Raw genomic sequence first — 25,070 nt, forward strand, 5'->3', positions numbered from 1 at the left:
TTTTAGATGAATTAATATGAAACCAGAGGATATTTTATATATATATATATATATATATATATATATATATGGAGAAAAAAAAAACATTTTCAATCAGGACTTGACCAACATTTTATGCAAAAGAGAACAAGCTGTGATAAACAAAAGAATGGTGGTCTCTCTTCACGCAAATACAAATATCTATTATTTCCAATTTATGCTGTGAAAAACAAGCTTTAATACATCTTTTCTAAATGCTACTACACTCCCATATGCTTTATTGTGTTATTGTTGTCAGTAATAACTATAACATCATCATCATTACTAATCTGTTGAATCTTATCATCCCAGTTAATATCATGGTTACAGGCTTTCTTTTGTTTTTGGGACTAGAGATTTGTTTTCCAATTTCTCTCTCATAGTTTGATTCTGAATGCACTGTCACACTACCTGCTCTGTTGTGAGGGTAAGACTGAATGTATTTGATAGTTCTCTGTGTTGTACTCCAATGGAAACAGAGTGCTTAGGGTGGGATGTAATTTACTCAGGTGTGTACAGTAAGTGTGACTAAAAGGACAGACAGGGCTGTTTCAAGTACTCTAACATGAAGTCCCCTATATTGTTCTGCAATGACGGGACAAGACTGATTCAAGCAATATAATAGAAAACAGTCTAGTATGTCTCTAAACAATAGTGATGCCAAGCTGACAACACATCCCTGTGGTTGGTGTGTTTGTCAGTAGAGAAGACTGGCAAATAAAGTTGTACAAGTAGGTAAAGGTTGGTGTCAAAGTAAAACTGTCTTGATATCCATTCAATATAGTATTCAACATTTGCAAAGATTATTAGGTTTTTAAGTAAAAAGATGTCCAAACTTGTCACAAATGGCAAAGAATAGCATTCTCTCCAAAACAACCAGCATCAGCACTATGAGCCATGGCCAAAATAAAATAAAAATAAAATGGCCACTTCACATATACACCTCAAGAAACACAGACCCCTCTCTCTGCTGTTAGCTAGGCTAAAGATATAACCATATAACAGTATTCATGCCTTTAAACTATATGGACAAAAGACTTCTGCTGTTTTTTTCTAAGCAAGAGAAGAATGACAGTTGTTTTGGCAGGCCCAGCAGTTGTTGACTAGTTTTAAAGACTATTTCTGTTACTTTTATTGTGAAAACATTAGAGATTTCAACACTGGTGGACAAGGTGCCTGACTGACTGTTTAATAACCTGCTGACCTGACTTGTTGATGTTTTCAATATACGGTCACAATCATTAAGACTTTCAAATCACAATGGAAGCAGAATGTCTCATTGTGGAACCAGTTCGTCTGGATTTAGCCAGGTTTGGGGAGGATGTCCTACCATCCCGGTGAGAGTATCTCACCAAACTCATACAGTCTCCATCCCGCCTGGTTTTGTGACCCATGAAATGAGCCTTTTGCTGCATTGTGGAGGAAATCTTCTCTTTCATAAATCAACATGCTGACAGGGCTGTTTAAACAAGGTGAATTGACTGGTACACCGCATACACCGTGTAGGCTGAATAGCTCATTCCCAATCCCCAATTAGTTTGACTAACTCAGGAAGTCCTACAATTGTTCCGTGAAGGGGGCCAGACATAAAAGGCTGGCCACTCGTTTGTCCAGCACCCGTTGCACAAAGCTTGGCCACCGGTGTGGTGTTTAAGGAGATCGGGATGGAGTCGATGGTGTTTTTTTTCCATTAAAAAAGGTAGTGTACAGCTAAGCATAGCCAGGTGAGGAAGGTTGGAAAGGAGATTACAGGAGCCGAGATGAAGCATGAACATAGCATGAATAAGAGTTGATGTAAGCTTGGTTCAATTTTGAGGCGGGAGATTGTTTTAAATTTGGGGAGAATATGTCCAAAACTTTTTTATGCAAACGTTTTGCAATGTTTTGATCAGTATTTTAGCAAGAGTTTATACAACTCGCTTATATCTGGTTGGAAATCATATGCTAAATTGATGGTATGTACAGTAAATAGCACACATTCAGTTGCACGGTGCAAACCGCAGTGGTATATTATCATGGATCTGGTGTCCTAATTGGGGCCTGGGTTAATAGCTGGTGCAAGTTACCTGTGAGAGCTAACGGTAGATTAGTTCAACTTCCACGGCACCTACAGCATAACAGTGATACATACAATATATCAGACATGACACTGAAAGTCAAAAGGCAAGACCAGCATATAGAAGTATCTTTTTATAGAGGTTTATATTGGTGCAAATGGAATACATGTGGACTTAAAGCAATGCATGAAATTGGATGTACTCAATGTCAACTGTTGATGGCAGAATGAGAGGATTTGAGAAAGGGATGAATAAATAAAGGAGGTAAAAATAGCTGATGTGAGAGAAGAAGAGCACTTTTCAGGGGGGTTATTGATGTATGAAAGGGTGAGCAAAGGTGTAGGTTGTATGTGATATTAAGTATTATTTATTACTTTTATGTTTGCAGATGATTTCACTGCACTGGAACACACTCATATATGCATTATGAATTGTGAGATGAAATAATAAAAAAAAATATGCATTGATAATAAAAATCTGAATGAAGTTAGTGATTGTTTAAGAATAAAGACTATGTTATCAAAAACCTTTCACCTATACGCAGTGATTGATTCAATGTGTTGTTGATCACGTATCTTTTTTTTTTATTGTTAGTCACTTTCCAAGTGAAGCAGCAGGATAAGCAGATTAAAATAAATCCATCAATTTGGGGGTTTTATGCGGTTCAAATTCGGAAGATAATCCTCTTCATCTATCAATTCACCGGGGGTGATTTATCTTCTCACTAGCCCCTAATTCCAATGTGTCATTTTGGGATGGCGCTCCTTCCCCCTTAATTCTCCCGTTGTCATGGAAACAGACCCTCCGTGCCGTCTGCAAGGAGAATGAGGAGGAGGAAGAGGAGACAGACGAAGGCTCCCCTGCTTTCAGGACTCGGCTTGTCTTCTCTTGCGTGATGGCTGCAGCACAGAAAACAGCAGAGTTGGAGTATTGGGGTGGGGGTGTTAGGTTTCCTTTTTTCTATTTCTGCTGAGGAGAGTGTAAATGTATAGGTACCGGTACTCACAATAAGATAGAGAAAGAAGTATCTCTCTCTCTCTCTCTCTCTCTCTCTCTCTCTCTCTCTCTCTCGCTCCTAGCATGGCAACCAGGGGTAGCCTACGTCCCAAAGCACTTAAATTGCATCCCTGTCTCCTCCACTTGCCTCCTTTCCTCGGGTCTTAGTCCCTCCCACCGAGGAGGCCCGGGAGAGACGCATGGAAATTATCGGAGGAGAGAGGCAACTTGCAATGTGTTTTAGAGCAGTGATTCTTAGAGTGGGGTCCGGGGACCCCCAGGGGTCCTTGAAGAGGTTCCAGGGGGTCCCCAGCAAAAAGGGGAATCATTTATTTTCACTATACTTTCATTCATAAGTAACACAATGACAGATTGTATGACTACTTGGCTCATGGGTTTCATTTACTTTCTGTAATAAAACTAAATCTAAAAGCAAAAATTCTATCAGGTAGGGGACCCTTGGACAAAATCTTGTCAGATGGGGGTCCGTGGTCTAATTTGTGTCACTTTAGGGGTCATTGATGTGAAAAAGTTTGAGAACCACTGTTTTAGAGGGATGAGACGTCCTTTCCTCTGAAGTGTCAGATAAATACGTCAGCTGTTTGGGCGGAGCAACTTCTTCAGCTGCTCTCGTGTATCCTCGGCTATAGCTCCTCGACGATCCCTCCTCGATGCTCGGTCCTCAGGGATGAAAGAAGAGCTTTGAGGAGTTGAGGAGCTATCAAATTAGGGGATGAGATTCAGCCCATCTCACAATGACAATTTTAACATGCTGATGTTGGCATATGGTCACCAGGTTCACCACCAGTGCAGTGTCAGAAATTACGGGGGGCAAAAATTACAAAAATGCCTGAAGAAATCTCAGAATGCCCCTAAAAAACAATAGACATAAGTGTCATATGTGTGTACCTGACACACACACACACACACACACACACACTAACACAAACAGCTGTTACATATAAATGCACTGCTATTAGCAATAGTATGCTGGCACAAGGTGGTGATTACTGTATGCATTGTAATTTGGGCTTGTTTTACATAAAAAAACAGCAATGCACTAACTACTTTTTTTTTAAAGTGTCTCCAAATTCTTTGTAGATATTGTAGATACCCGATATTTTAGATAGTGGGGCAAAAGTTGCCCCCCAGATATTTCTTTTAATATTTCCACTGCACCAGTGTGTTAACATACAAATTTAACTTGTGCTTCATCCTGAAGGAGACACAAATGTTGAAAAAAAGAAAAAAATCATGGCATTTTCTTGCTATCCAAATATGAGTAACAGCTCGCGTTTTATCACAACCAATATGCCGTCTTGTTCACTGCATCCTCCTCTGTGATTAGATTTCACTAAGGGCAGAAACCAGTCAATGTCAGCCATTTAGACACCGATGGGAGTTGGCAGTCAAAACAGGGTCAAAAAGATACACATATGGAGGGCAAGAGCTGCAAACAGCTTGAAGGCTGCTCCACTCTCCTCTGCTCTTTTCTCACATCCACCTTCCCTCCTGTGTGGAAGAGGCAACCTTGGACTTAAGTTGGCTGTATTAAAATCTTAGATGTATGCAAACGTTCATATAATAACATTATAATAATAATAATAATAATAATTATTATTATTATTATTATTATTATTAACATTTTAATTAAATGATGGCACTTAATTAGAGTAGTGAATCTCCCACAATAATAATTTTAGCCTAACTTTTTAAACTCTTTTCTCTTCACATCACGCGGACCTTAACGGACCCTGGTGCCCGTGGAAAGTATAATTTCGGCTTAATTTGCAAACCTCTCAGTTCATTTTCGATTTCCAAGGGGTGTTATCAATGATGCTAGTGATATAATTAGGTAATTCATTTTTCATCAGCACTGCCTAGTTTGACAGTTTGATCTGAGTTTCGTGAGCCTGGTAAGTTGCGCTGGAAGGAGAATGCCAGTTTCGTTCAGTACCTACATTCAAGCATGATTCTCCTCTGTCAGTCATCATCTTAAACCAGTCCCACATGAAATAAATGATTGTGATTGGTCAGCCCAGAGCCTGGTCGGCTGTATTTCTGTCTGAACGGGAGAGGGGCCAGACGTATCTGCCAGAGCAAATGAAACATGAGCTCGGCAGATTTGTCTGCTTCCCAGGTTATGGGACTACAATTTGCCAAAATCAAAAATATATACAGTCTGATCCCGTAGCCAGGAATCATTTTAGCCAATAAACTGGCCACAACCCAAAAGCCTCACAGAAAACTGGACAGGAAATACCCAAGAAACTAGTTTGTTGATTTTGGTTGGAAACATTTCTTTATACAAAACACACATCATGAGATATAAAGTATGTTAACATCCTAACTTTATATCAGTAAAGAAAACAGTTGGTTGGATTTTAGCCTAATGCAGGGGTAAATAAATATTTTATTTGATATTTTACTGCAAAGCATTCAAAGTAGCAATTGTGCATGCGTGGTTGGGTTTGGTTCTCATCTCATTTAATAATGAAGTCTAATAAGTTAACTGATCCAACGTTTATATGTTGGATAATGGTTGTTTTAACAATTGTACTGTTTTTATGTTTTCACGTTGTCATATATAAATCAAAGGTCAGCAGGGCGGCGATATCTATCTGTCCAACATGCTTTTAGTTCTAAAGGTTCAACATTTTGATCCATGATCTGACATCAACCAGTGAAGGCAAGGCAAGGCAAGGCAGCTTTATTTATATAGCACATTTCAGCAACAGGGCAATTCAAAGTGCTTTACATAAAACATGAAAGAGCATTCAGAAAACAATTTAAAACAATTTAAAAGCATTCAAAGTCAAGAATAAAATTTACAGTGCAGTATAAGAATAAAAAAAAAACTGAGAGAAAAAGTGAAGAGTCTGTAGCGGCTGTGAGGCTGCACCATGCATTATATTAAAGGGCTGCACTTGCTAGCCCATCTTAGCTTAGCATATTAGCATGCTAACATTTGAGCATTAGCAGCGAATCTTTGCAAGTTTTACTGAAGTGCTAGTGAAATTACTCATGTAAATAATGTACTCCGTACTGTACTACTAAAGTAAAAAGTAGGTCAGTGTTGTACTATAAATAGACCTATTAAATTAAAACCAATAGGCTACAAAATCAGGTGCATTATCATGTCAAGGTAACATATACACATGTGGAACGAGGCCCCAAAACAACAATAAATTGTTTTTCTACAGACATTAGACATTTGCAGCCTGTATACAACTTATTTTCAATCATGAACTAGACAACCACCTTTCTAGCAATTAACCAGAAAAAGGGACAACACTCTCACACAACAAACAACAAACAGCTATGGTTAACGTTACCATGTAAAGACAACAATAAACTCAACAGCAGAACCGTTACAGCCCACAAAACACACATTAAAGCAAAAAGAGAGCTATGCAGCACAGTTTTTACCTGCTCTTTAAAGGAACACGGCGACTTATTGGGACTTCACGCCGACTTATTGGGACTTTAGCTTATTCACCGTAACCCCCAGAGTTAGACAAGTCCATACCCTTCTCATCTCTGTGTGTGCTGTAACTCTGTCCGACGGCCCCACCGGTAGCTTAGCCTAGCAGGGATCCTGAAGGTAATCAGTTCCAACCAAGGGGGTAAGCTTCGCTTCAGAACTCGAACCTCCTATGGCGCCATTTTATTGCTACCTGGCCATCACCTCTCGTTAGCATTCCACTGACTAGCATTCATTTTGGCGAATAACTTTACATCTGAAGCGTTTAGAGACTCTATTTGTCCATTGTTTATTTCTAAAGAAACACGACAATGTATAAAAGGCTCCATTACCTTGTACCTCACGCTATGGCTCCGTAGCAAACGTTTTTGTAAAAATAGGCTAACGATTGTGTCACATAGTAGAGGAATTACCGTATAGTACAGGATAAGCTTGCAGGCAGTTTTGACTTACATGCAATGTTTAGGATAAATTACTAATGTTAACTAGCATTTTAGTTAGCAATAATTAGCCTGTGCCCATGTTATCTCCTTACATACACCTACACTCTCCGTCTCTGTAAGATTGGGAATGATTGGGATTTCTCTTGGCACAACTACAGAAGACTTACAACTTTCAGACACGTTGCTCACGTCACAATTACGCTGTCTCTCTCAGTTGGAGGCTGCGCAGTAAAGCTGGCCATCACCGGAAAAGTGCTTCTAATAGCCTTCACTGGTCTCCGTCCAGAGCAATGGGGTCTGTTGGTCCATTATATACTGTCTATGGTTCCAACTAGCCTACTGCTCTGAATAAGTGACAAAATAATGCCAACATGTTCCTGTTTACGTGTTGTGATTTGTATAGTCACAGGGTGTACAAATAACAAGGTCACATGAGACACAGCCGTCTTCTAATCGTCTATAAAGTGGGAACTATATTCTCAGAAAGGCGAAGCACTGCTACTCTCTGCTCGGGGCTTCTCAGGTGCTGCAAGCATATCACTCCACCCAAGTAGCATATAGAATATAGTTCCCAGTTTATATACGGTTAGAAGATGGCTGTGTCTCATATGACTTTGTTACAACATCACAACATGTAATCCTCCACAATCTGCTCCTACTTCTCTGCTCGAAAGATGCGCTCCTCAAAAACGTTTTGAGTTGAATGAGGCTAACCTCTGCAGTCACATCAGGGAATAGGGATTATTGTCACAAACTGATATGAAGTTCTGCTCAGTTTCATTAGTTTTGCCAGTATTTGGTCACATGCCAAAGTATTGAACAAATTAAAGTTTTGACATGATGGTGCTAGAGGAAAGGTTAAGGGATCACCGAAGTTATTGTAAGTCCTCCTGAGGGTATTGTGAATTTCTGTACCAAATTTCAGGGCACTCCATCCAATAGTAGTCCAGATATGTCACACAACCACAAATGAGATGTTTCGGTCAGACATACATTGCACACAAGAAAAATTAGCATCTATGACAACTATTGTATTCACTGAGCACCTTAATTCTCTCCCAGACCCCAGAGGATGAACTAGTTCTGCTACTTCCTCTAGAGCCACCATCAGGTCAGAATATCAGGTTTGTATCAGATTTCTCACATCTCAGTGGCAGATATAATAGCTATGAAATGTGGTCATCCCAGCAGGTCGCCTGGGAATACTGTAAAAATGCTCTGCACCTGAAATAAATTGATTTTATGCTTTACTCTTTCAAATTGTTAATTCAACACTCAAGACAGGTGTTAAACTACACCAAATTAGTGACTGGATACCAAATGGTGTATTTTTCAAAATTCTCATTCCGAGGTAACACACAATTTTAGTATCTCTCCTCTTTTCTCTCAAACCATCTGTGTTAATATGCGGCAGAAGACTGAATGGTTTTTATTGCATTTTAAAGATCACAGCTGGCACAGTTTACAACATCTCTGCAATACAAAAATCCCTTCGCCGGGGTTATGTCAAATGCATCTCTGTGTAACAAGTGTCATTACTTACATTTTCCATGTTACCTGTATCGTAAATCTTCTTTAATGCCATATGAAAGGTATAGCTAATGGAGAACTTTTAGGGTTCAGCTGGGTCAACAACACAGACATCTATTTATGGCTTGTACAGTTATTTATACAGACACGTACATGACTTTATTTGTCTTTTGCAGACTTGTGAGCACACAGAGTAAAAATATTCTTGATCTTGTATCCCACGCATCTCTCTTCCCTCTCTGTCTACCCCTTTTTGTCCTGTTGTTTTGATATGGGCCTGTGTGCCACTGGGACTCCACTTGTTTCTCTTTTCTTGTCCTCGCAGGGAGAGAATAAGGGAACTCCTACTTAGAAGTGGAGCGTTCAGTTCTACTCATTAAAAATAATTGGTCTCTGTTCAATTAAGGCTCTGTGATGCTCCTTTGATCTAGCTGGCTAGGTGTTTCTTATCTGCATCCTTTACATCCAAATCAACTGCTCAGTGTTGGCAAAAGTATTGGATAATTGGTTCTGATGTGTTTACTTCCGGAAGAAGTAAGCTTTGGAATGATTATAAATCTTTGAATGAAATGAGTTCTGATGGTTAAAGCGACTCAATTCAAAAACCTGCAAGCTTCTGCTGCGGCACCTTGTGAGACAGTCCGCCCCTGAGACAATACAAATCACTTTACTTTCTCTCTGCCGCTCTTTCTCTGGGATTTGCTGTTTTTGGCCTCTCCTGTTTGCAGATGAACACTGCCAGGAATATATACTTGAGAGACATAAGACACATAAATGTGCATGCACAGTGCACACAGGCATCCACCCCCACACACACACACACACACACACATTGTAAACCTACTTACCCAGCCGCCTGCCCACACACCCACTCCCACACTTTGTAATTGTTACTCTCACACTCTATCACTTTATTGAAGAAATGCTGCAGTATAAGCATGTTAATGTGCTGGCAGTGGTTCCTGTTACAGGGGGAAGCTGTTCTGTTGAATCCCAATTGCCCAGGGACAGAAAGGATACTAAGCCTAGCTTTGACTGCAGTTATGCTCCAACACTGCTACTTTAATAATTTTCTCTCTGATCCCGTTGCTCATCCTCTTTGCACCTCTCCTTCCCTCCGTTCCTCTACTTTCTCACTTTCCTAATCTATATTCCCTCTCCACCTCTCTATCCAATTTGTTACATTTCTACTCAATCTAGCCTCCTTTTTTTGCACCCTACATTGTACTCTATTTCTTTTTGCTTTCTCTCGGTTTCACTTATAGTCTTTTTTTCTTGTTTGATGTTATAGAGTTCATGTAATTTTCACCGAATCCACCTCACAGTTCTACATGCATAATACATACATGGTGGAAATCAATGCATGTTTTAACATAAAGGCCTTTATGATATGCATTGCTGCAGAGCTACCTAAATGCATGCATCATAAGTGCGTCAATGTGTGGTGTTACATGACATGTTTTATGCACACACGGGCATGTATCAGGAAATATGCAAATGCAATATATGCATTGCTCACTTACACAGATGCATGCCCAAATGCCAGACACACACACAACTCTTTGCAGAATGCATGCCAAAGATACAGTACACTTAAATAGTGAAAGATTTGCTTCAATCATTGTCGTAACAATTGAAGGAACATCCCAGATAAAAAAGATGAATGGATTTCTGTAAAGCTGTTGGTTTATTGCTGTGCTGGTCTACCATGAAGATCACTTTGAAACATAAAACACACTGCAGACATTTGTGACATTTAAAGTCTTACCGGATTAAACAAAGAGAAGAACAGCCTCCTCTGCTGGAGAGAAAAGAATGTGGCAGAGAGATATCTGCTAACAAAAGAGGGCCCATATAGATGGAAATACTTTGATGTGTGATGAATGAATGAATGAATGAATGATGAATTAATTAATTAATTAATGTGAAGGATCTTGATTTATTTGAAACATAACAGACGGTTGGTCGTCTAGGAAGCAGTTTTTCTTCATATTCAGTGGCCACTTCATTTTGTACACCTACTCAGAACAGTCAGCTGTACTGTAAATAATGCAGGCACGCAGGATCAAGAGGGTCAAGTATTGTTCAACTAACTGCAAGTATGAGAAGTGTCTAAAATGCTTTTACAAATAGATATGAATGTTGCACCCCAGAAACAGCCAATCTGCTTAAGATTCTCCACACTAAATGGTGTACATTTTACTGAGAATGGTGGACTTAAACATGAATGTCAAGACCTTTATGTCACGTGAGATGGCAGGATGTTAAGAAGCCAATCCAAGAAATATGCAGAATCGCCTTTTTAATTGTTTTGGTGAAGTCATGCCTCAAAGAATGTAAACTTCAGTGGCTAGGTTTATTTAAAGAAAAAAAAAACTGTCATGTAGTCATCATATACATCCACACATAGTTTACAACAGTGTTCCACTATTTTTATATTCACATTTAATTTGAAGAGCTAATTAAAGCTGCCCTAACATTTTCTGAAAATTACACAGTGATTTGATATCCTACCAACATAGAACATTTATGTAAGCATGAAGAGCACAAAGCACTTTTTTTTCCCTTTCTTTTTTAATCTTAAGACATGCAGTTGCATGATTGTATGGGACCCTAGAGCAGCAATAAATTAGGTATGCCAAGAGAAAACTACATTTTAGACATAAAAAGAGATGAGAGTGAAATATCCATTTCATGGTTTGTCTGGCACTTAAGTGGGAACAAAGTTAGCAGGCAGCCAAGGCTTTCCAGAAGAACATGCTGCAGCCGACTCTGCGAGTGGTCTTGCCCAGTGCACGCCGATTTTTCTCCTGTTCCTCAATGTCTGTGGGTTCTTGTAGGATATTTCCATTTTCAAATTTGGAGAGTTTATAAAGCAAGTCTACTAAGTTCTTTGTCGATTCCTATGGAGGAAAAATATTGACATAATGTAAATATTAAAGCATTATAAACAGTAACTGGGTCATAAATGTCAGTAAATAGGCAACGTTACTGTAAATCAGTTTATCTTATGCTACAGAACTTTTGCATTTGTTGCTCACAGTCAGAAATGGAAATGCAAATTTGTGGTAGTACTTTAATCTCAAATCTGCAATTCCATGGAGGTGCAGCTTTGAGGATAATCAAATGACAGTAATTGGACAGGTAGCTCTGACAGCATCCAGAATGACTCACTGATCAAGGTTAATAAAATGTTTGCATAAGTATGGACAAACTTTGTACATTGAGATGCTGTAGGCAGAGCATCCTAAAGCCTGCAGTGTAATCATAGCTGGACCATGGGGCCTGGTTTCAACCGCTGGGAGAAGGGATGGTATTTTTGTGTTGTACAAAGCATTAGGAACATATGGAGAAGGGCATTAGGGAAAATAAAGACATCTCACCTGTTTTTCTTGTGTTTCGTCGAGCCACGGCAATGAGTCTTGCTGAAGGTGGACGTCTTTAAATCTCTGCGCAGTCTCTGTATTTTCCACAACACACGATGCAAAACACAAAAGTGCCACAATGCAAAAGATGTGGGCCATCCTTACTTGGGATATCTTGCTTGTGTGCTTCTTATTGAGAGAATTCTTCTTGGTAAGACACCACAACATCCACCGCTGATGTCGCTGCCACAGTGAGATGGCACTGCTTTTAAAGCACTACCTACAGTATAGGCCCAAAAAGGGAGGAGGAGTGTGCAGGTTATTTGCGTAAGGACAACTATCGTCAATTTTGTGTTTGGCCCCATCAATGCACTGAACCATGGACCCTGTAATTTACAGCAGGCATAAGGAGTGAGACAAAAGGTCTAAATAAGGACATGTTTACCACCCTGGTCTTTCCTGGTCATTTACACATGTACACATTTACACATCTGGTTGTATAAGTGAAGGTCATCCTGATGCTATCATTGGCATAACTTGCAAATGTGAATGATCCCCTCTGCCTCCTTGTTTAAAAGCAAATCCCTGTAAGTGAAGCCCAATGTGCACTCATGTAAGATAAAAAATAAACATTAATGACGCTAACATGGGGGAAACAATGACTTCATTAACCCTGCTGTGCTGTAAAAGTTTCAATCAATGGGCAGTGCAGAGACAATGGGATATCAAGACGTCATGAAGGTCAACTTATCCTTTGTCACACCCTTGTAAGTTTGCTCTGTTAATCCCTTTAATGAGATTTCTGCTCTGTTTAACTTAACAATTATATTGCATCTGAATTAAGGTGCATTTGTCAAAGGCTTTAATGATTTTCCTAATGGCACATGCTATAAATATGCAACTGCATTACGTTGCCTGAAGATTAAGCAATCCTTCTTTTTAGGATCATCCCATTTTATTGTTTAACAGGCAAGAGGTATTAAGTTAGTGTTTTTTATTCAGATAAATGTAAAGGCAGAGTGGGTCAAAAGACTTTCTAAAATTGTAAATTCAGTTTGAAGCTGAATAAATATGCCCAAAATCTCTTTCCAGCAAGTGTCAATAAGCAATGTTTATCTAAAATGATCAGCACAAGCCAGCAACCATAAAAATGTATTCACATTATGGCAGGAGTGTTGTAACAACAAAAAACTAAACTTTATAATTCAGTCCAGGTTAAGTTAAAAAATGATTTCCAACTGGCTACATCTGCCACCAATAACTACTAAAAAAGATCACTCATAGGAAAGTATTGTGTTTAATATCTGATACCTAATAATGATCAGCATTAGGTAATGTCTCTCTATGAAGGTGCAGCTCAATTCCCCATAAAATTAGGCTTAAATGTGGACGGACAACATCCTATAACAATTGCAAGTGACTGGAAGTAATGAGTTTTAACAGCTGATCCTTAAGGATTTTACCTACAGAATGCAGGTATAAAAATGTGTAGATACCTAGTAACCAGTGTGAGTACGGGCAATGTCTCTGTAGTTTTTATAGAACTTTCCTTCTTAACCTGTAATAAAATGATCATAATATGAATATACTGACTTTGCCTAGTTATTCTGCATTGAGATCTGACCTGAACTGGGAAAAAAAATATATGTTATAATGGGACCGAAATGTGTTTCATAAATTTCTATACATTCTTTTTCAAAATTGAGTATTACCCTTCAACATGTGAAGCTAACCTGCAAAAACATGAACAGATGTTTATCTAGTCCATGTAAGGCACATGTTTGGGGAAAACTGAAAGGACATGTGTCCTTCTCACATGGGGGACAACCTTGAAGCGCATCACCCTTTCAACAAATCACTTTTCTAACCCAATTATAGAGGTGTAGAAGCCTAATATAGCTGCCTGAACAATTATTAAGTGCACTGTCGGAAGCAGAATAATCCTGTTAAGAAGGCTACCGAGAGCACTTTATAGCAAGAGTGTTTCTATCCATGCTGACAACAACTGTCTGCACCAGGCCATGTAAGACTAGTTTAATTTAATGTGGCATTCAAGGAGTGGCTTCTTGTTACATCAGGGCTTTTTCAGATGTGTTGGAACTCTACTTTTAATGAGTTGAGATTGTGCTCCAAAAATGTCAAAAATGAATTACATAATCAGTGTGATACTTCATCACAGGTTTTTAATTCCCATAAGAGGGTTCCGCTCCTCTTCAGTTGTTACTTGCGTTAGCTGACTCCCTTACATAAGCATATGAGGCTGCTTGTTATTTCTGACTCTGAGCAATCGATATGTTGGAATATCCGCGTGCCAGAAAGCAGCAGTATTTTGAACACAGTGTTGTTTAAGGGTATTGCTGTACCTTTTTTGCATCTAGCTATATGGGGAGTTTGCATCTATTGATCACAGTGACAGGTATGGATGAGTGAGCTTGAATGACTGCTCCTTAGGGACACATTGCTCTACTGAGTGAATCGTGCAGGGAAATAAAATGTTTAAATCACAAGAGGAATGAGGGTATTCTGAATGGTAACATTTACAGTATTATTTTTAATTACAGCTTCTTGCAAACCTCTGGTCACATATTGAATCAACAGGCAGACTAACATACCATAAAAATAATCATTATTTCTCTTCATTTGTGTTTTATTTTAATAACTTTCCCTCCAATCGACAAACCAAATCAAAAAACATGGTATGCAAAATGAATCATTCCACAATAGATCCTATCAAGATCTTAATGAGCAGTTTTTGCCCCGAAGCCAAAGAGACCACCTCGCGACAGTTCATTTAGAAATGTAATGTAGAAAATTGCAGGCTGTATGAGTCATGAGGTTTATTCTTTTCCATGCACCATTTAACATACTGAAATCTTTAGAGGGCACAAATGACTCAATATTTGCATGCGAAAGCACAACAACATACCAATTCAAAAGGGAAACTCTCACATTTACAAGATACAGCATCTCCAAATGTCATTGGCAAACACACACTACAAACAACCAAGACTGTTTTATCTCACATGTCTCACATTTTCATACTTCAAATGACATTGAAAACGTAAAATTGGATGTTAAAAATTGTCCCCACGTTTGTCATCTGTACCAGGTTGCCATGGTTTCCTGCAGACGCGACAACGGCTGATGACACTTTGTATTGAAGGTCCCTTCACTGTCTGAGGAACAGGTTTACTACAGGAGAGAACACACACACTTGTTTTATATTTAAAGGTGAAAGGGTTCATTATCAGTAAGTTACCAAATCAAACTAAAACATGTCCTTTCTAAGATAGGATACAAATTTGATTCTGAAACAGCATTGTGATTATCATAGCACATGCAAAACCAAGAAAAAATAAAGCTTAAGAAATTCTTTAAAGTGCTCATATTATGCTTTTTGGCTTTTCCCCTTTCCTTTATAGTGTCTGTATATCTTTTTTGTGCATCTAATCAAAGTCCACCCCAAAGGGACTTATCATCTCCAACAGAAAACGAATGTTCACAAACTGCTCCAAACAGCTCTATTGTAGTCCAGCACGCCCTCATACTCTGCTTCTGACTAGCTAGTAGTCCTTACCTAGGTACCGCACATGTGCAACTCCCAACAAAGATGGAACAGAAGGGTGATGCCTCACTCTGTAGCTAAAATGGAGAGCTCAACACACAGGGTGAAAAGAGGAGCTGCAGCAATGTGTAGTACAACAAAAATATCTATTTTTTTTAAATTAAAACATGTAAACCTATTCTGATATAACCTCTAAATGCAATTATGAACCTGAAAATTTGCATAATATTAGCACTTTAACTAACCCTAATCAACCCTGTAAACGATTTAAACTGTGAAAGGGAGGCACCTCCCATGGCATGCATCCACGACTGTTTACACAGAAGGGAGCAGTTTACCTGAACATGCTGTTGGGGTCTAGGGAGGCCAGCCAGTAGCTATAGGAATCAGGGTAGTAGTTACACGTTCCCCTGCCGTGACACTCGATGAAAGGCACTTGGCGGAAACTTTCCAGGCATGAGCCAGGAGAAACCAAGGGCTGGGAGGAGCCTTCTGCTCCAGCACCCGTTTGCTAAAATGGATGAAGGTCAAAGGAAGAAAATGAGATGGATTATAGCATAAGAGAAGATTCAGGAGGAAAAAAAACCACTGACTTCTTTACCATGACAAATGAGTGTCCGGTCCATAGTGACTCCCAACCTCGGGGACACTGAGGAATCAGAGTTGTCTGGCTGTGGACGGCTATGACATTGGAGGTGGTTTCACACACTGAGCACCTAAACCACACATGCATAAAGACACCAATATTAAAATTGCCCCAACTAGTTTACAACTAAATGTACATTTCAATTCAAACAGAAAAAGTTAAGTATTTGCTTATAAAAATACATGAGTCTGTGTATATGTGTTCATGTTGCTGCCCCACCTGCTGATGTAGGAAGCCAGGCTATCCCCTGTGATGGACACCATGTTTGCAGGAAAAGGAGTTTCAGTGGACAACCAGTAGGAGTAGTCGTTACGAGAAGCATAGCGACAGTTACTTTCTGTGTCACAGAACAGGAAGGGCATGGTGGAGAAAAGAGGCAGACAGCTTCCCATGGTGCCTGAGAGACAGCGTCAGAAGTGTCAGAAAAATGACTCACGCAAAGGCACAGTTTTTGTTAAGATGCAGACTCTGCACAGTAGTTCTGTTCGTGAAGGTTTTCATGCTCTTACCAAGGTCCTGACCGTGAGCTCTCTCATTTCCGTTGATGAAGAGGAAGGAGTATCCAGAGTAGATGAGGCTGGTGCCATGAGGACAGTCAGGGACACAGGTGCTCTGACTGTGTCTAGCTATTAGGAAACTGTCAACATAACCTGGACCACCTCTGCCTGGCAACCCTTGAGGACCTTTGTTGCCTGGGTCTCCAATTCTGCCCTCTGGACCTGCAGAGGAAACACATTCATTAAAAAATGAATATGAAAAAATGTGTACTACAGTCTTTGTCACTGCTAACTCTCACTGTTGGAAGGAGGAGTGTGTTTTTAATATGCAATTCATATGCCAGTAGGGACTTCATCTGGAGGATGTGACACAAGGTTCAGGTTTTCCACTAAATCCCTCACTGGCTTCCCACTCACAAGTGCATAAACCAGCCAGAGGTACTGCTGCTGAGAGTCAAACATGGATTCTTTCAAGGGATTTACCACCCATATGCCTCATGATGTGGTCACACACATAACATAGCATTTGGTCTGCACCAGTGATGGAGTACTCGAGTCCTGGACTCCAGTCGCTATTCTCTGGACTCGTGACTCGACTGATGACTTGGACTTGGACTCGAGGATTTATAAAATCTGACTTGAGCATTCATGAAATAGGACTCAGAAGTTGGATGAAGTTTCTGACTACTTGTATGTGAAAAAGGCAGTCCTGGAATTGGACTTGAGTCCGACTCGAGTCGCTATTCTCTGAACTCGTGACTCCACTTGCACTGGCCTCAGACACTCCTTTGGTGACTCGGACTTAGACTCAAAACTGGGGACTTGATACTTGACTTGGACTCGACAGTTGGTGACTCGTCTACAACACTTGTCTGTACACACAAACACACCTTTCGACCCACAGACACGCACACACCTGGCAGTCCTGCTCTTCCTTTGTCTCCTTTGCGGCCAGTAAATCCGGGCTGGCCATCCGGGCTGGCACCAGGCGGTCCTTTGACGCCTGGCTGACCTAGGACAGAAAGATTTATTGTCACACAGTTTAAAGAAAACCAGCTTGGCGAAGCAAGAGATAAATCGTCCATTCAGCAAAACAACATCACAAAACATTAAGTGATAATGTATTTGTTAATGGAATAGTACATGGTCTACTTTTTCCAATCTTTGGTTCGCCTGGTCTACCTTGTGTAATAATGATGTATATCCTCAACCCTGTGATGCACAATCAGATTACAGACATCATTTCTTTTCAGGAGAACCTGGGCTAGCAGGACATGTATGCTGCAGGGATGTCACGTGAATGTATAAATTGTTATATGACTACAAATACAAAAGAAAAAACTAAACGGAAATTGAACCTCACAGAAATGTATTGAAATGACACAGACAACAATAATACACACAAGTTTTGGCTTTTGAAAATTGTTCTCCCACATCCTTGCAATCGGGGGAAACAAAAATAAACTCTGTAACTAACACAAATGTAAAACTATTTAGAGTTCATCCCAGAAAAGACCATACGCTTTTATTCAAAACGTTGTGCTCTCTCCATTGCATTTCCTGTCTGCTATGAGACAACAAGAGGCCAAATCACACTCATTTACACATCAAGGGCTTCCTGAATGACCTGCAGTTCTGCCTGCAATGCACACACACTATTGCAAGGCCTTCCTGCTTGTATCAGGTTAGGGTTATCTATTGGCTGAGCAAGCTGCCTGTCTCCTGACATGACTTCATGTGATTGGTCGACACAGTCAGCAGTCAGAAGTCAAGATGGCAGTGGCTAACAGTAAACAAAACATTTCAATATGAACAGATGACTAAATAAATGTTCAATCGTGGATTTATCGCTCTGGAATTATTGTGCAAAATCTCTGAAAAGTCTCTGAAGCTTCAGGTCAGATTACTAACCTTCAGTAAGGGCTACAATTGCACTGAACCGCTCATTGGAAATGCCCTGGTGTTAGCTAAAAAGAACGAGGCTAGCTTGAAGCGATGCAGAAATATTGGAGATTACGTGACTTGATCTTTGGATTCATAATTATTTATTTATTTTACAAAGACACAGTAAAGCCATGCTGGATTAAAAGGTTTCTGGATGGCCTATAATCGCATGGAGGACCTCATTTAAACAGCATATTTCTCTGCTTTAAAAAAAAAAAAAAAAAAAAAAAAAAAAAGTCTCTGCACTGTATTGATTTGGAGATATTAAATATGACATATGACATAGGGTGAGGTGTCCGGTGTCAGCCTCAGAGGGAAATGAGGTGCAGTATCCTTGGCAAAACAGCAGCACATCTTATAATCAATGCATGGACTGAGATGAGATCAAATGCTAGACCTGGTTGGCCTATTGGTCCTGGTGGTCCAGTGCTCCCTGGGGCTCCTTGATTGCCTGTGGGACCAGGTACGCCAGGAGGTCCTGGTTCATATATCACCTGGGCAATTTTTGATTCACCTTTGAAGCCTGTAGTGAAAGAGTAGGAGGATTTAGAAAGCTACTTACCAAAATATATAATACCTGTGGGCCGTGGCTGAGCTTGTCTAGGATTAGTAAATGCCAGTCGTGTGCTAACAGTTACAGTATTACTGGACAGGTTATCTGACAGTGATGGGTAGAGTATTGTATTTCTGCTGATTGTCTGTTAAGATGTAGAAGTGGATTTAGTCTGGAAGATAATAACAGGGCTCAGTATTATTCCTGGTTATTTTGAACAGTATAAAACAAACTTTTGCCGCACCTGGTGGTCCAGGAAAACCTTTCATCCCAGGTGGACCCGGTGGACCTGAGATGTATCCAGGGTCTCCCTTGCCACCTTAAACACACAGGTCATAACTAGATTTAAAGGGAATTAGCTTTTCATCACACCCTATTGCATACATTCCATTTTATCGGATTTCAAAGAAGACAGTGAAATGAATCATCATACATCTATTGTATCTCTGTCCATGTCATTCTCCGTCCCATTTGTATTCCTCAGTTGTGGGAACATAAATCAACTGTAGAGTAGTACTCTTCTGTAGTGACAGATCTGGCATTGTCTGGGGAAGAATTCAATGAGAAACCCTAATCTATAGGCTAAAGTTGAAATGATTGATTACCAGGGGGCCCATGGACTCCAGGAGGACCAGAATCACCTCTTGGTCCCGGGCCTCCAGGTCTACCTCTTGGACCCTGGGGAGGCAAATGAAACAAAAGAAAGGTCAAACGTTAGACTTTGAGTAGTGCAGCCAGATTTTGAAGTCTCAGCTTCAGTTGTGATGTAACTGCAGATGATGCTTAAAACCATCTTGGTTATTTTGTTGAAAGAAAAGACAAAGATTATGTCATTTTAAATGAGTGCTGTGTTCATTTTCAAAATCAAAAGAAACAACTTTGCTTTAATTGAAAATCACATCTCCTTTGTTGGATACAAATGTGAATGCAGAACGTTGGACTTGAATCTTCATTCTCCTTTGTATAACGGTTAAATAAAAATTAGGCTTGCTTACAGGTGGTCGTTGAGGGCCTGGATCTCCACGGGGTCCACTACTGCCTCTGCCTCCTGGAAGACCTGAGTACCCTCTGTCTCCTTTTAACCCAGGCAATGTGGGGCCTGGATGGCCAGGTGGGCCAGGATATCCTACATATAAAGAGAGTAATTTTAGTATAATGAATGAAGTACATATGTGACAAATGTGAAGCAAATAAGGAAAATAAGGAACGCATATGTCAAAATATCTTTTGGACTTAAACCACTTGTAAAAGTATTATATTTGTACATTATGCAGGGAAAAAAAAAGCTAAACCAGAATATCAGGTTATATCGCACTGTTCATAAACCTAAGAAGTGTTCTATCATGCATAATGAGCTCATGAGTCCTGAGATTGTCTGATTTAGTGTCACTTTCAGAAAAGGAATGTGAGCAGTACATCCTCACCTGGGCTACCAGGATTGCCAGGACGGCCGTGGTCTCCTTTTAATCCAGGAAGACAGGCCCCTTCACTTCCTGGTAGTCCAATCGAACCAGAGGTCCCAGGTGAACCTGGAAATCCTCTGTCACCTATTGGTCCAGGACTCCCTGTAACAGGCAAGCCAGGGGGACCAGTGTTCCCGGGGGGACCTACAGTGCACAAATATAGACGTGCATTAATGTCAACAATGCGTATTATGGATCCCACGCAACTTCTAGGCAAGTCTCGTCCTACGAAGCAGCCAGATTAGTTGGGGTTAGAGATTGACCTTGAGTAGTTAAGGTTAGGATAGCCGACTGGTCAGGGGATAGGACCTAAACAAATCGTGTTCCGTTGCCTTGCGTAAGCACGGACGCCTGGCCAATAGTAGCATGTGATTGCTAGTAAAGGGCGGGTCCCTCCTAGAAGTTGCGTGGGTTCCATAATAATGCGCCAACAACAGTACTAATCAGCAGTGAACAACGGTGCGAAAAAGTCTTTCACCAAATGCACAAAATGTTCTAAGGCAAAGCAGTCATCTTTGGTAAAAGACAAATTGCAGAAAATTCTCCAAATGTGCCAAGTATGAAAATAAAAATGTCTTTTTAAGATGAAGGAAACTGACACAAGTAGGATGTTTATAAAAATCTTGAAAAGGATTATGTTATTTACCTGAGACTCACCTTGTTGACCTGTTTCACCACGGCCACCAGGTTTCCCTCCCATGATGTCTACAGAGAGGAGATGGAAGGAGAGGTGAGTTTTGGCTGCAACCATTACTTTGAAAGTCCCAATAGCTATGAAAGAGGCAATTTTTCTACAAGCCAGTGGTTTGGACATGAAGAAATACAAAGTATGATACTTGGAAGTTTGCTATATACAGGATGTGCAGGAGCTCATAGAGCCCTACAGGACCTTTCCCCTTACTAGTGTCTCCTTTCTGCCCTGGCGGGCCAGGGATCCCATCCCGGCCCTGACTGCCTTTAGAACCTCGATAACCCCTGACACCCGGCAGGCCTGGGTCACCTGAGGCAAACAGATGTGAAAATAGTGCAGTGAAAACACAATACAGATTCAAGTTCCTTGTCTTTCAAACGTGACTAAAGTAAAGGTAACACAGTCGGCCACACTTGCAGAGATTGTTATTCATTGTTTTAGTCAAATGTAAGGTTTCCTTTTTAAGTATAGTATTTATAGCACTTCAGAGGCCTTTACCTGGCCGTCCGTTGGGTCCTAGCTGTCCTTTTCTTCCTGGAGGCCCATCTGAACCTTTAAACCCTTGATAGCCTGGTGAACCTGGAATAGCAGGGTGGGGACAGGAGAGGAGTGAGAGGTTCACCGAGTGTGAGCAAAACATACAACAATTATAAATTGCCTTATTTTTGTGATAAGTGGTAGTCACCATTTTGTCCAACACGCCCTGGGTTTCCTTTTGCTCCACGGCGTCCTGGTAAACCCAGAGCTCCAAAAGAGCCAGCTTCACCTTTCTGACCCTTTCTCGCATTAGTATTGGTTGATCCTGGTTCACCCTGAGCACAGAAGGAACAATAAAGAGTAAAAGAATGAGAATGTATCATTATTTATAATTAACACATAGTTTTGAATCTACACACATTTTAGTATTTCACTTGCTTGTACTCTGCTCTGCTGCATCAGTTACAAATCCTCTTTATATCAGTCATTTCTGCACCTTTTGTCCTACTGGTCCAGGCAGTCCATATCCATAGTAGTTTGGCTCTCCCTTAACTCCTTTGTAACCAGTTGGACCTGATGCACCATCGCGACCTGGCCTTCCAGGGATTCCTCGATCTCCTTTTGTTCCCGTTGGGCCTGTGAGGGTTTAAACCAAACAATAATTTTCAGTAAGATACATTAAAAGAGACCTTGATATCGACAGCTGTAGTACAGGGTACAGCAGCGTTCTAGTACTCGAGATCGGTCTTGGTCTCAAGACCACTTTCTGAAGATCTTGGTCTCGTCTCGGAATCCACCAAATTTTTACTGTCTGTCGGTCTCGGATGAAGATGACTCTGGATTTTAATTTCATGACCGGTCAAGTCTGCAGGGATATGACTAAATTGCCTGTGTATCGTCTAATTTATGTGTTAACATCATGACTGTGATTGGATGTAAAATGGATGCTTGAAATGCAACCAAATGAGTCATTTCTAGTTTGAAATGTGTTACTGTTAACCCCAGTTAAGTAAGTAGGTAAGGTAAGTGATGCTAGCGAATCTAGCTAGCTAAAGTTATTAATCTGCCTCTGTACCAAAACTTTCCAGAAATTTCTTCACCCCTCACACAAAGTGATTAAGCGAATATAAGGTAAACATATTAGCTAGTTGTGTATATACTGTATGTTTCAGTTTGGTCTGGTCTTGGTCTTGTCTCGGTCTCGATACACTCTGTCTTGGTAATGACTTGGTCTCGCTTTAGGTGGTCTTGACTAAACACTGGGGTACAGTCCAATCATTAAAAAAAAATCTTTATACCATATTTTACTACTTTATACCACACTATTTCATATCTATATTGTGACCCTTTAATGGTTATTAAAAGTCAAAATGTGAATTTGTATGAAAACAATATGTGTGTTTGGCCTTAAACTAAACTTTGGGACTTACCTGGAGGCCCCCTGACTCCTGGGTCCCCTGGAGCTCCAGCAGGTCCTCGACTTCCTTCTGTGTGTCCATTAACACCTGGATCACCTGGGGGACCTGGACAAAGATAGGCACACAGCACAAATGCAATTTCAAAAACTAAAATACTGACACATTTTCTTGTTTCAAATATGGAGCTAATTTCAAACCTGGTTGTCCACAACCCCCTGGTGCTCCATCTATCCCTCTCCGTCCTTTTGCCCCAATACTTCCAGTATCTCCACGGGCACCAGACAGACCAGGGTAACCTGAGAAAGTACAGCTAGAGTTAGAAAACTATCACCATATCATAGGCTAGATTGAACTGTATAACAGGAAGCCTTAGCAAAGACTGTATTTATGACTTCATATGCACTCTCGCAATATCTAAAGTGGAATCGAAGATATCTTAAAACATTTGAGTTATGTTTTGTGAAACGACTGAATGACATTGCAAAGCTTACCCGGATTGCCAGGATCCCCTTTGGGCCCCACTAAGTTTATTGGTGCTGGGGGCCCTGGAGGACCTTGCAAACCTGGTTCGCCCTTCATGCCTGGTGGACCCGTGGAACCTCTGGCTCCATCTGGGCCGGGGGCACCTGTAAACAGTAACGGGGACATCACAGTAACTCTATTACAGTTTTTTCCGATTGCTAAAACACAATTTTGCAACCTAGGCTGGTTTTATAAAATATAACACCAGACACCCAAACTGCAAAATACCTCATATATCCTGCAAAATGAAGCACTGCAACCAAAACTACATACAGCATTATCAAAATCAAATGTTTACACCACATGGTGCACACTTCATTCATGTTACCAGATTTTTGTCTAACCAACTACACACTGTTGGGCATAATGAAAAGCACTCTCATCTTTAGTGTGCTTTGTCATAATACTAAAATAGTTCAAATTGTAGAAAATTCTTCAGATTGTTCACATGCACAGAAATATTTGCAGATACACACACATGCTGCTGAAACATTTTATTTTTTATTTTTCACCAAACAAGTCAGTGCAACATATGCACAGCAGATATATTTACATTGGACTGAACAAAAATATGCTCACAAAAAAACAGTAAACTAAAAAATTTGCAGAAAAAATATATAGAAAAAAAGAGGCATCATAGTGCTTACTTCCTGATTAAAGTGGTAACAATTAACCATTGAGGTGTTTAGCCAGGTGGCACATATATTGGCCAATTAGCTCATGTAGTGTCATTTTGAATGGCAGTGTTTTGGAATGGCAAATATGTGACTTTATGTCAGATTGTTGTGTCTTATGCAGAGAACCGTGTTCAGTGTATTTAAAAAGTGCCACTTTGAATTGCAAAATGTGTGTAAAGCAGAAAAGGTGTTTAGACTTTTGGCGACTTAAGAAGAGGTTTTGCCCTCTGTGTGTCAGTTTAAATAATTGTGCTATGCATGTCATTTTAGTGTGTTAGCAATTGGAAAAAACTGTATAACTGTGAACTTCCCATACACATCCTGTCTCAAAACGATGCAGTAAAACTACAACTACAATGATTCACTAACCATTGTTTCATATCGGACGCCAGACTGACTTAATGTACCTTTATATGTTACTGTAAACATGTAGTTGATATACTGTACAGTGATCTCCTTGTCTGTTAAGGTGTGTGTGTGTGTGTGTGTGTGTGTGTGTGTGTGTGTGTGTGTGTGTGTGTGTGTATGTGTGTGCATGTGCGTGTGTGTGTGTGTATTACCTATTTCGCCTGGTGGTCCCATAATTCCAGACAACCCATCTTTTCCGTATCCTGGTGACCCGTCTGGTCCAAGGTCTCCTCTCAGTCCTGAAGAAATGCAAGTGAAACACGTGAAAACACGCTATTGGTCTATAAATACATACAATATTCTACAATATAATGGA

At 40.2% G+C, this 25,070-nt stretch overlaps 1 protein-coding gene across 1 annotated transcript in view; it reads right to left on the reverse strand.

Annotated features, from left to right (window-relative positions):
- Positions 1-14,519: 14,519 nt before the first annotated feature.
- Positions 14,520-25,070, reverse strand: part of LOC114564811 (collagen alpha-5(IV) chain) — a 29,362-nt gene continuing 18,811 nt past the window's right edge. Inside the window, exons 33-52 of the mRNA XM_028592394.1 lie at positions 24,907-24,993; positions 23,639-23,773; positions 23,345-23,443; positions 23,160-23,252; positions 22,226-22,365; positions 21,938-22,064; positions 21,751-21,831; positions 21,463-21,561; positions 21,219-21,266; positions 20,523-20,705; positions 20,094-20,224; positions 19,704-19,776; positions 19,343-19,417; positions 18,943-19,068; positions 17,518-17,613; positions 16,614-16,823; positions 16,324-16,501; positions 16,060-16,174; positions 15,797-15,969; positions 14,520-15,085 (exon numbers count right to left, since the gene is read on the reverse strand). Coding sequence (XP_028448195.1) covers positions 14,968-15,085; positions 15,797-15,969; positions 16,060-16,174; positions 16,324-16,501; positions 16,614-16,823; positions 17,518-17,613; positions 18,943-19,068; positions 19,343-19,417; positions 19,704-19,776; positions 20,094-20,224; positions 20,523-20,705; positions 21,219-21,266; positions 21,463-21,561; positions 21,751-21,831; positions 21,938-22,064; positions 22,226-22,365; positions 23,160-23,252; positions 23,345-23,443; positions 23,639-23,773; positions 24,907-24,993 — 2,387 coding nt within the window. The 3' untranslated portion in view covers positions 14,520-14,967. The remainder of the gene's footprint in view (positions 15,086-15,796; positions 15,970-16,059; positions 16,175-16,323; positions 16,502-16,613; positions 16,824-17,517; positions 17,614-18,942; positions 19,069-19,342; positions 19,418-19,703; positions 19,777-20,093; positions 20,225-20,522; positions 20,706-21,218; positions 21,267-21,462; positions 21,562-21,750; positions 21,832-21,937; positions 22,065-22,225; positions 22,366-23,159; positions 23,253-23,344; positions 23,444-23,638; positions 23,774-24,906; positions 24,994-25,070) is intronic.

Source organism: Perca flavescens, chromosome 12 (assembly GCF_004354835.1).
Source record: "Perca flavescens isolate YP-PL-M2 chromosome 12, PFLA_1.0, whole genome shotgun sequence".
NCBI classification, from domain to species: Eukaryota; Metazoa; Chordata; class Actinopteri; order Perciformes; family Percidae; genus Perca; species Perca flavescens.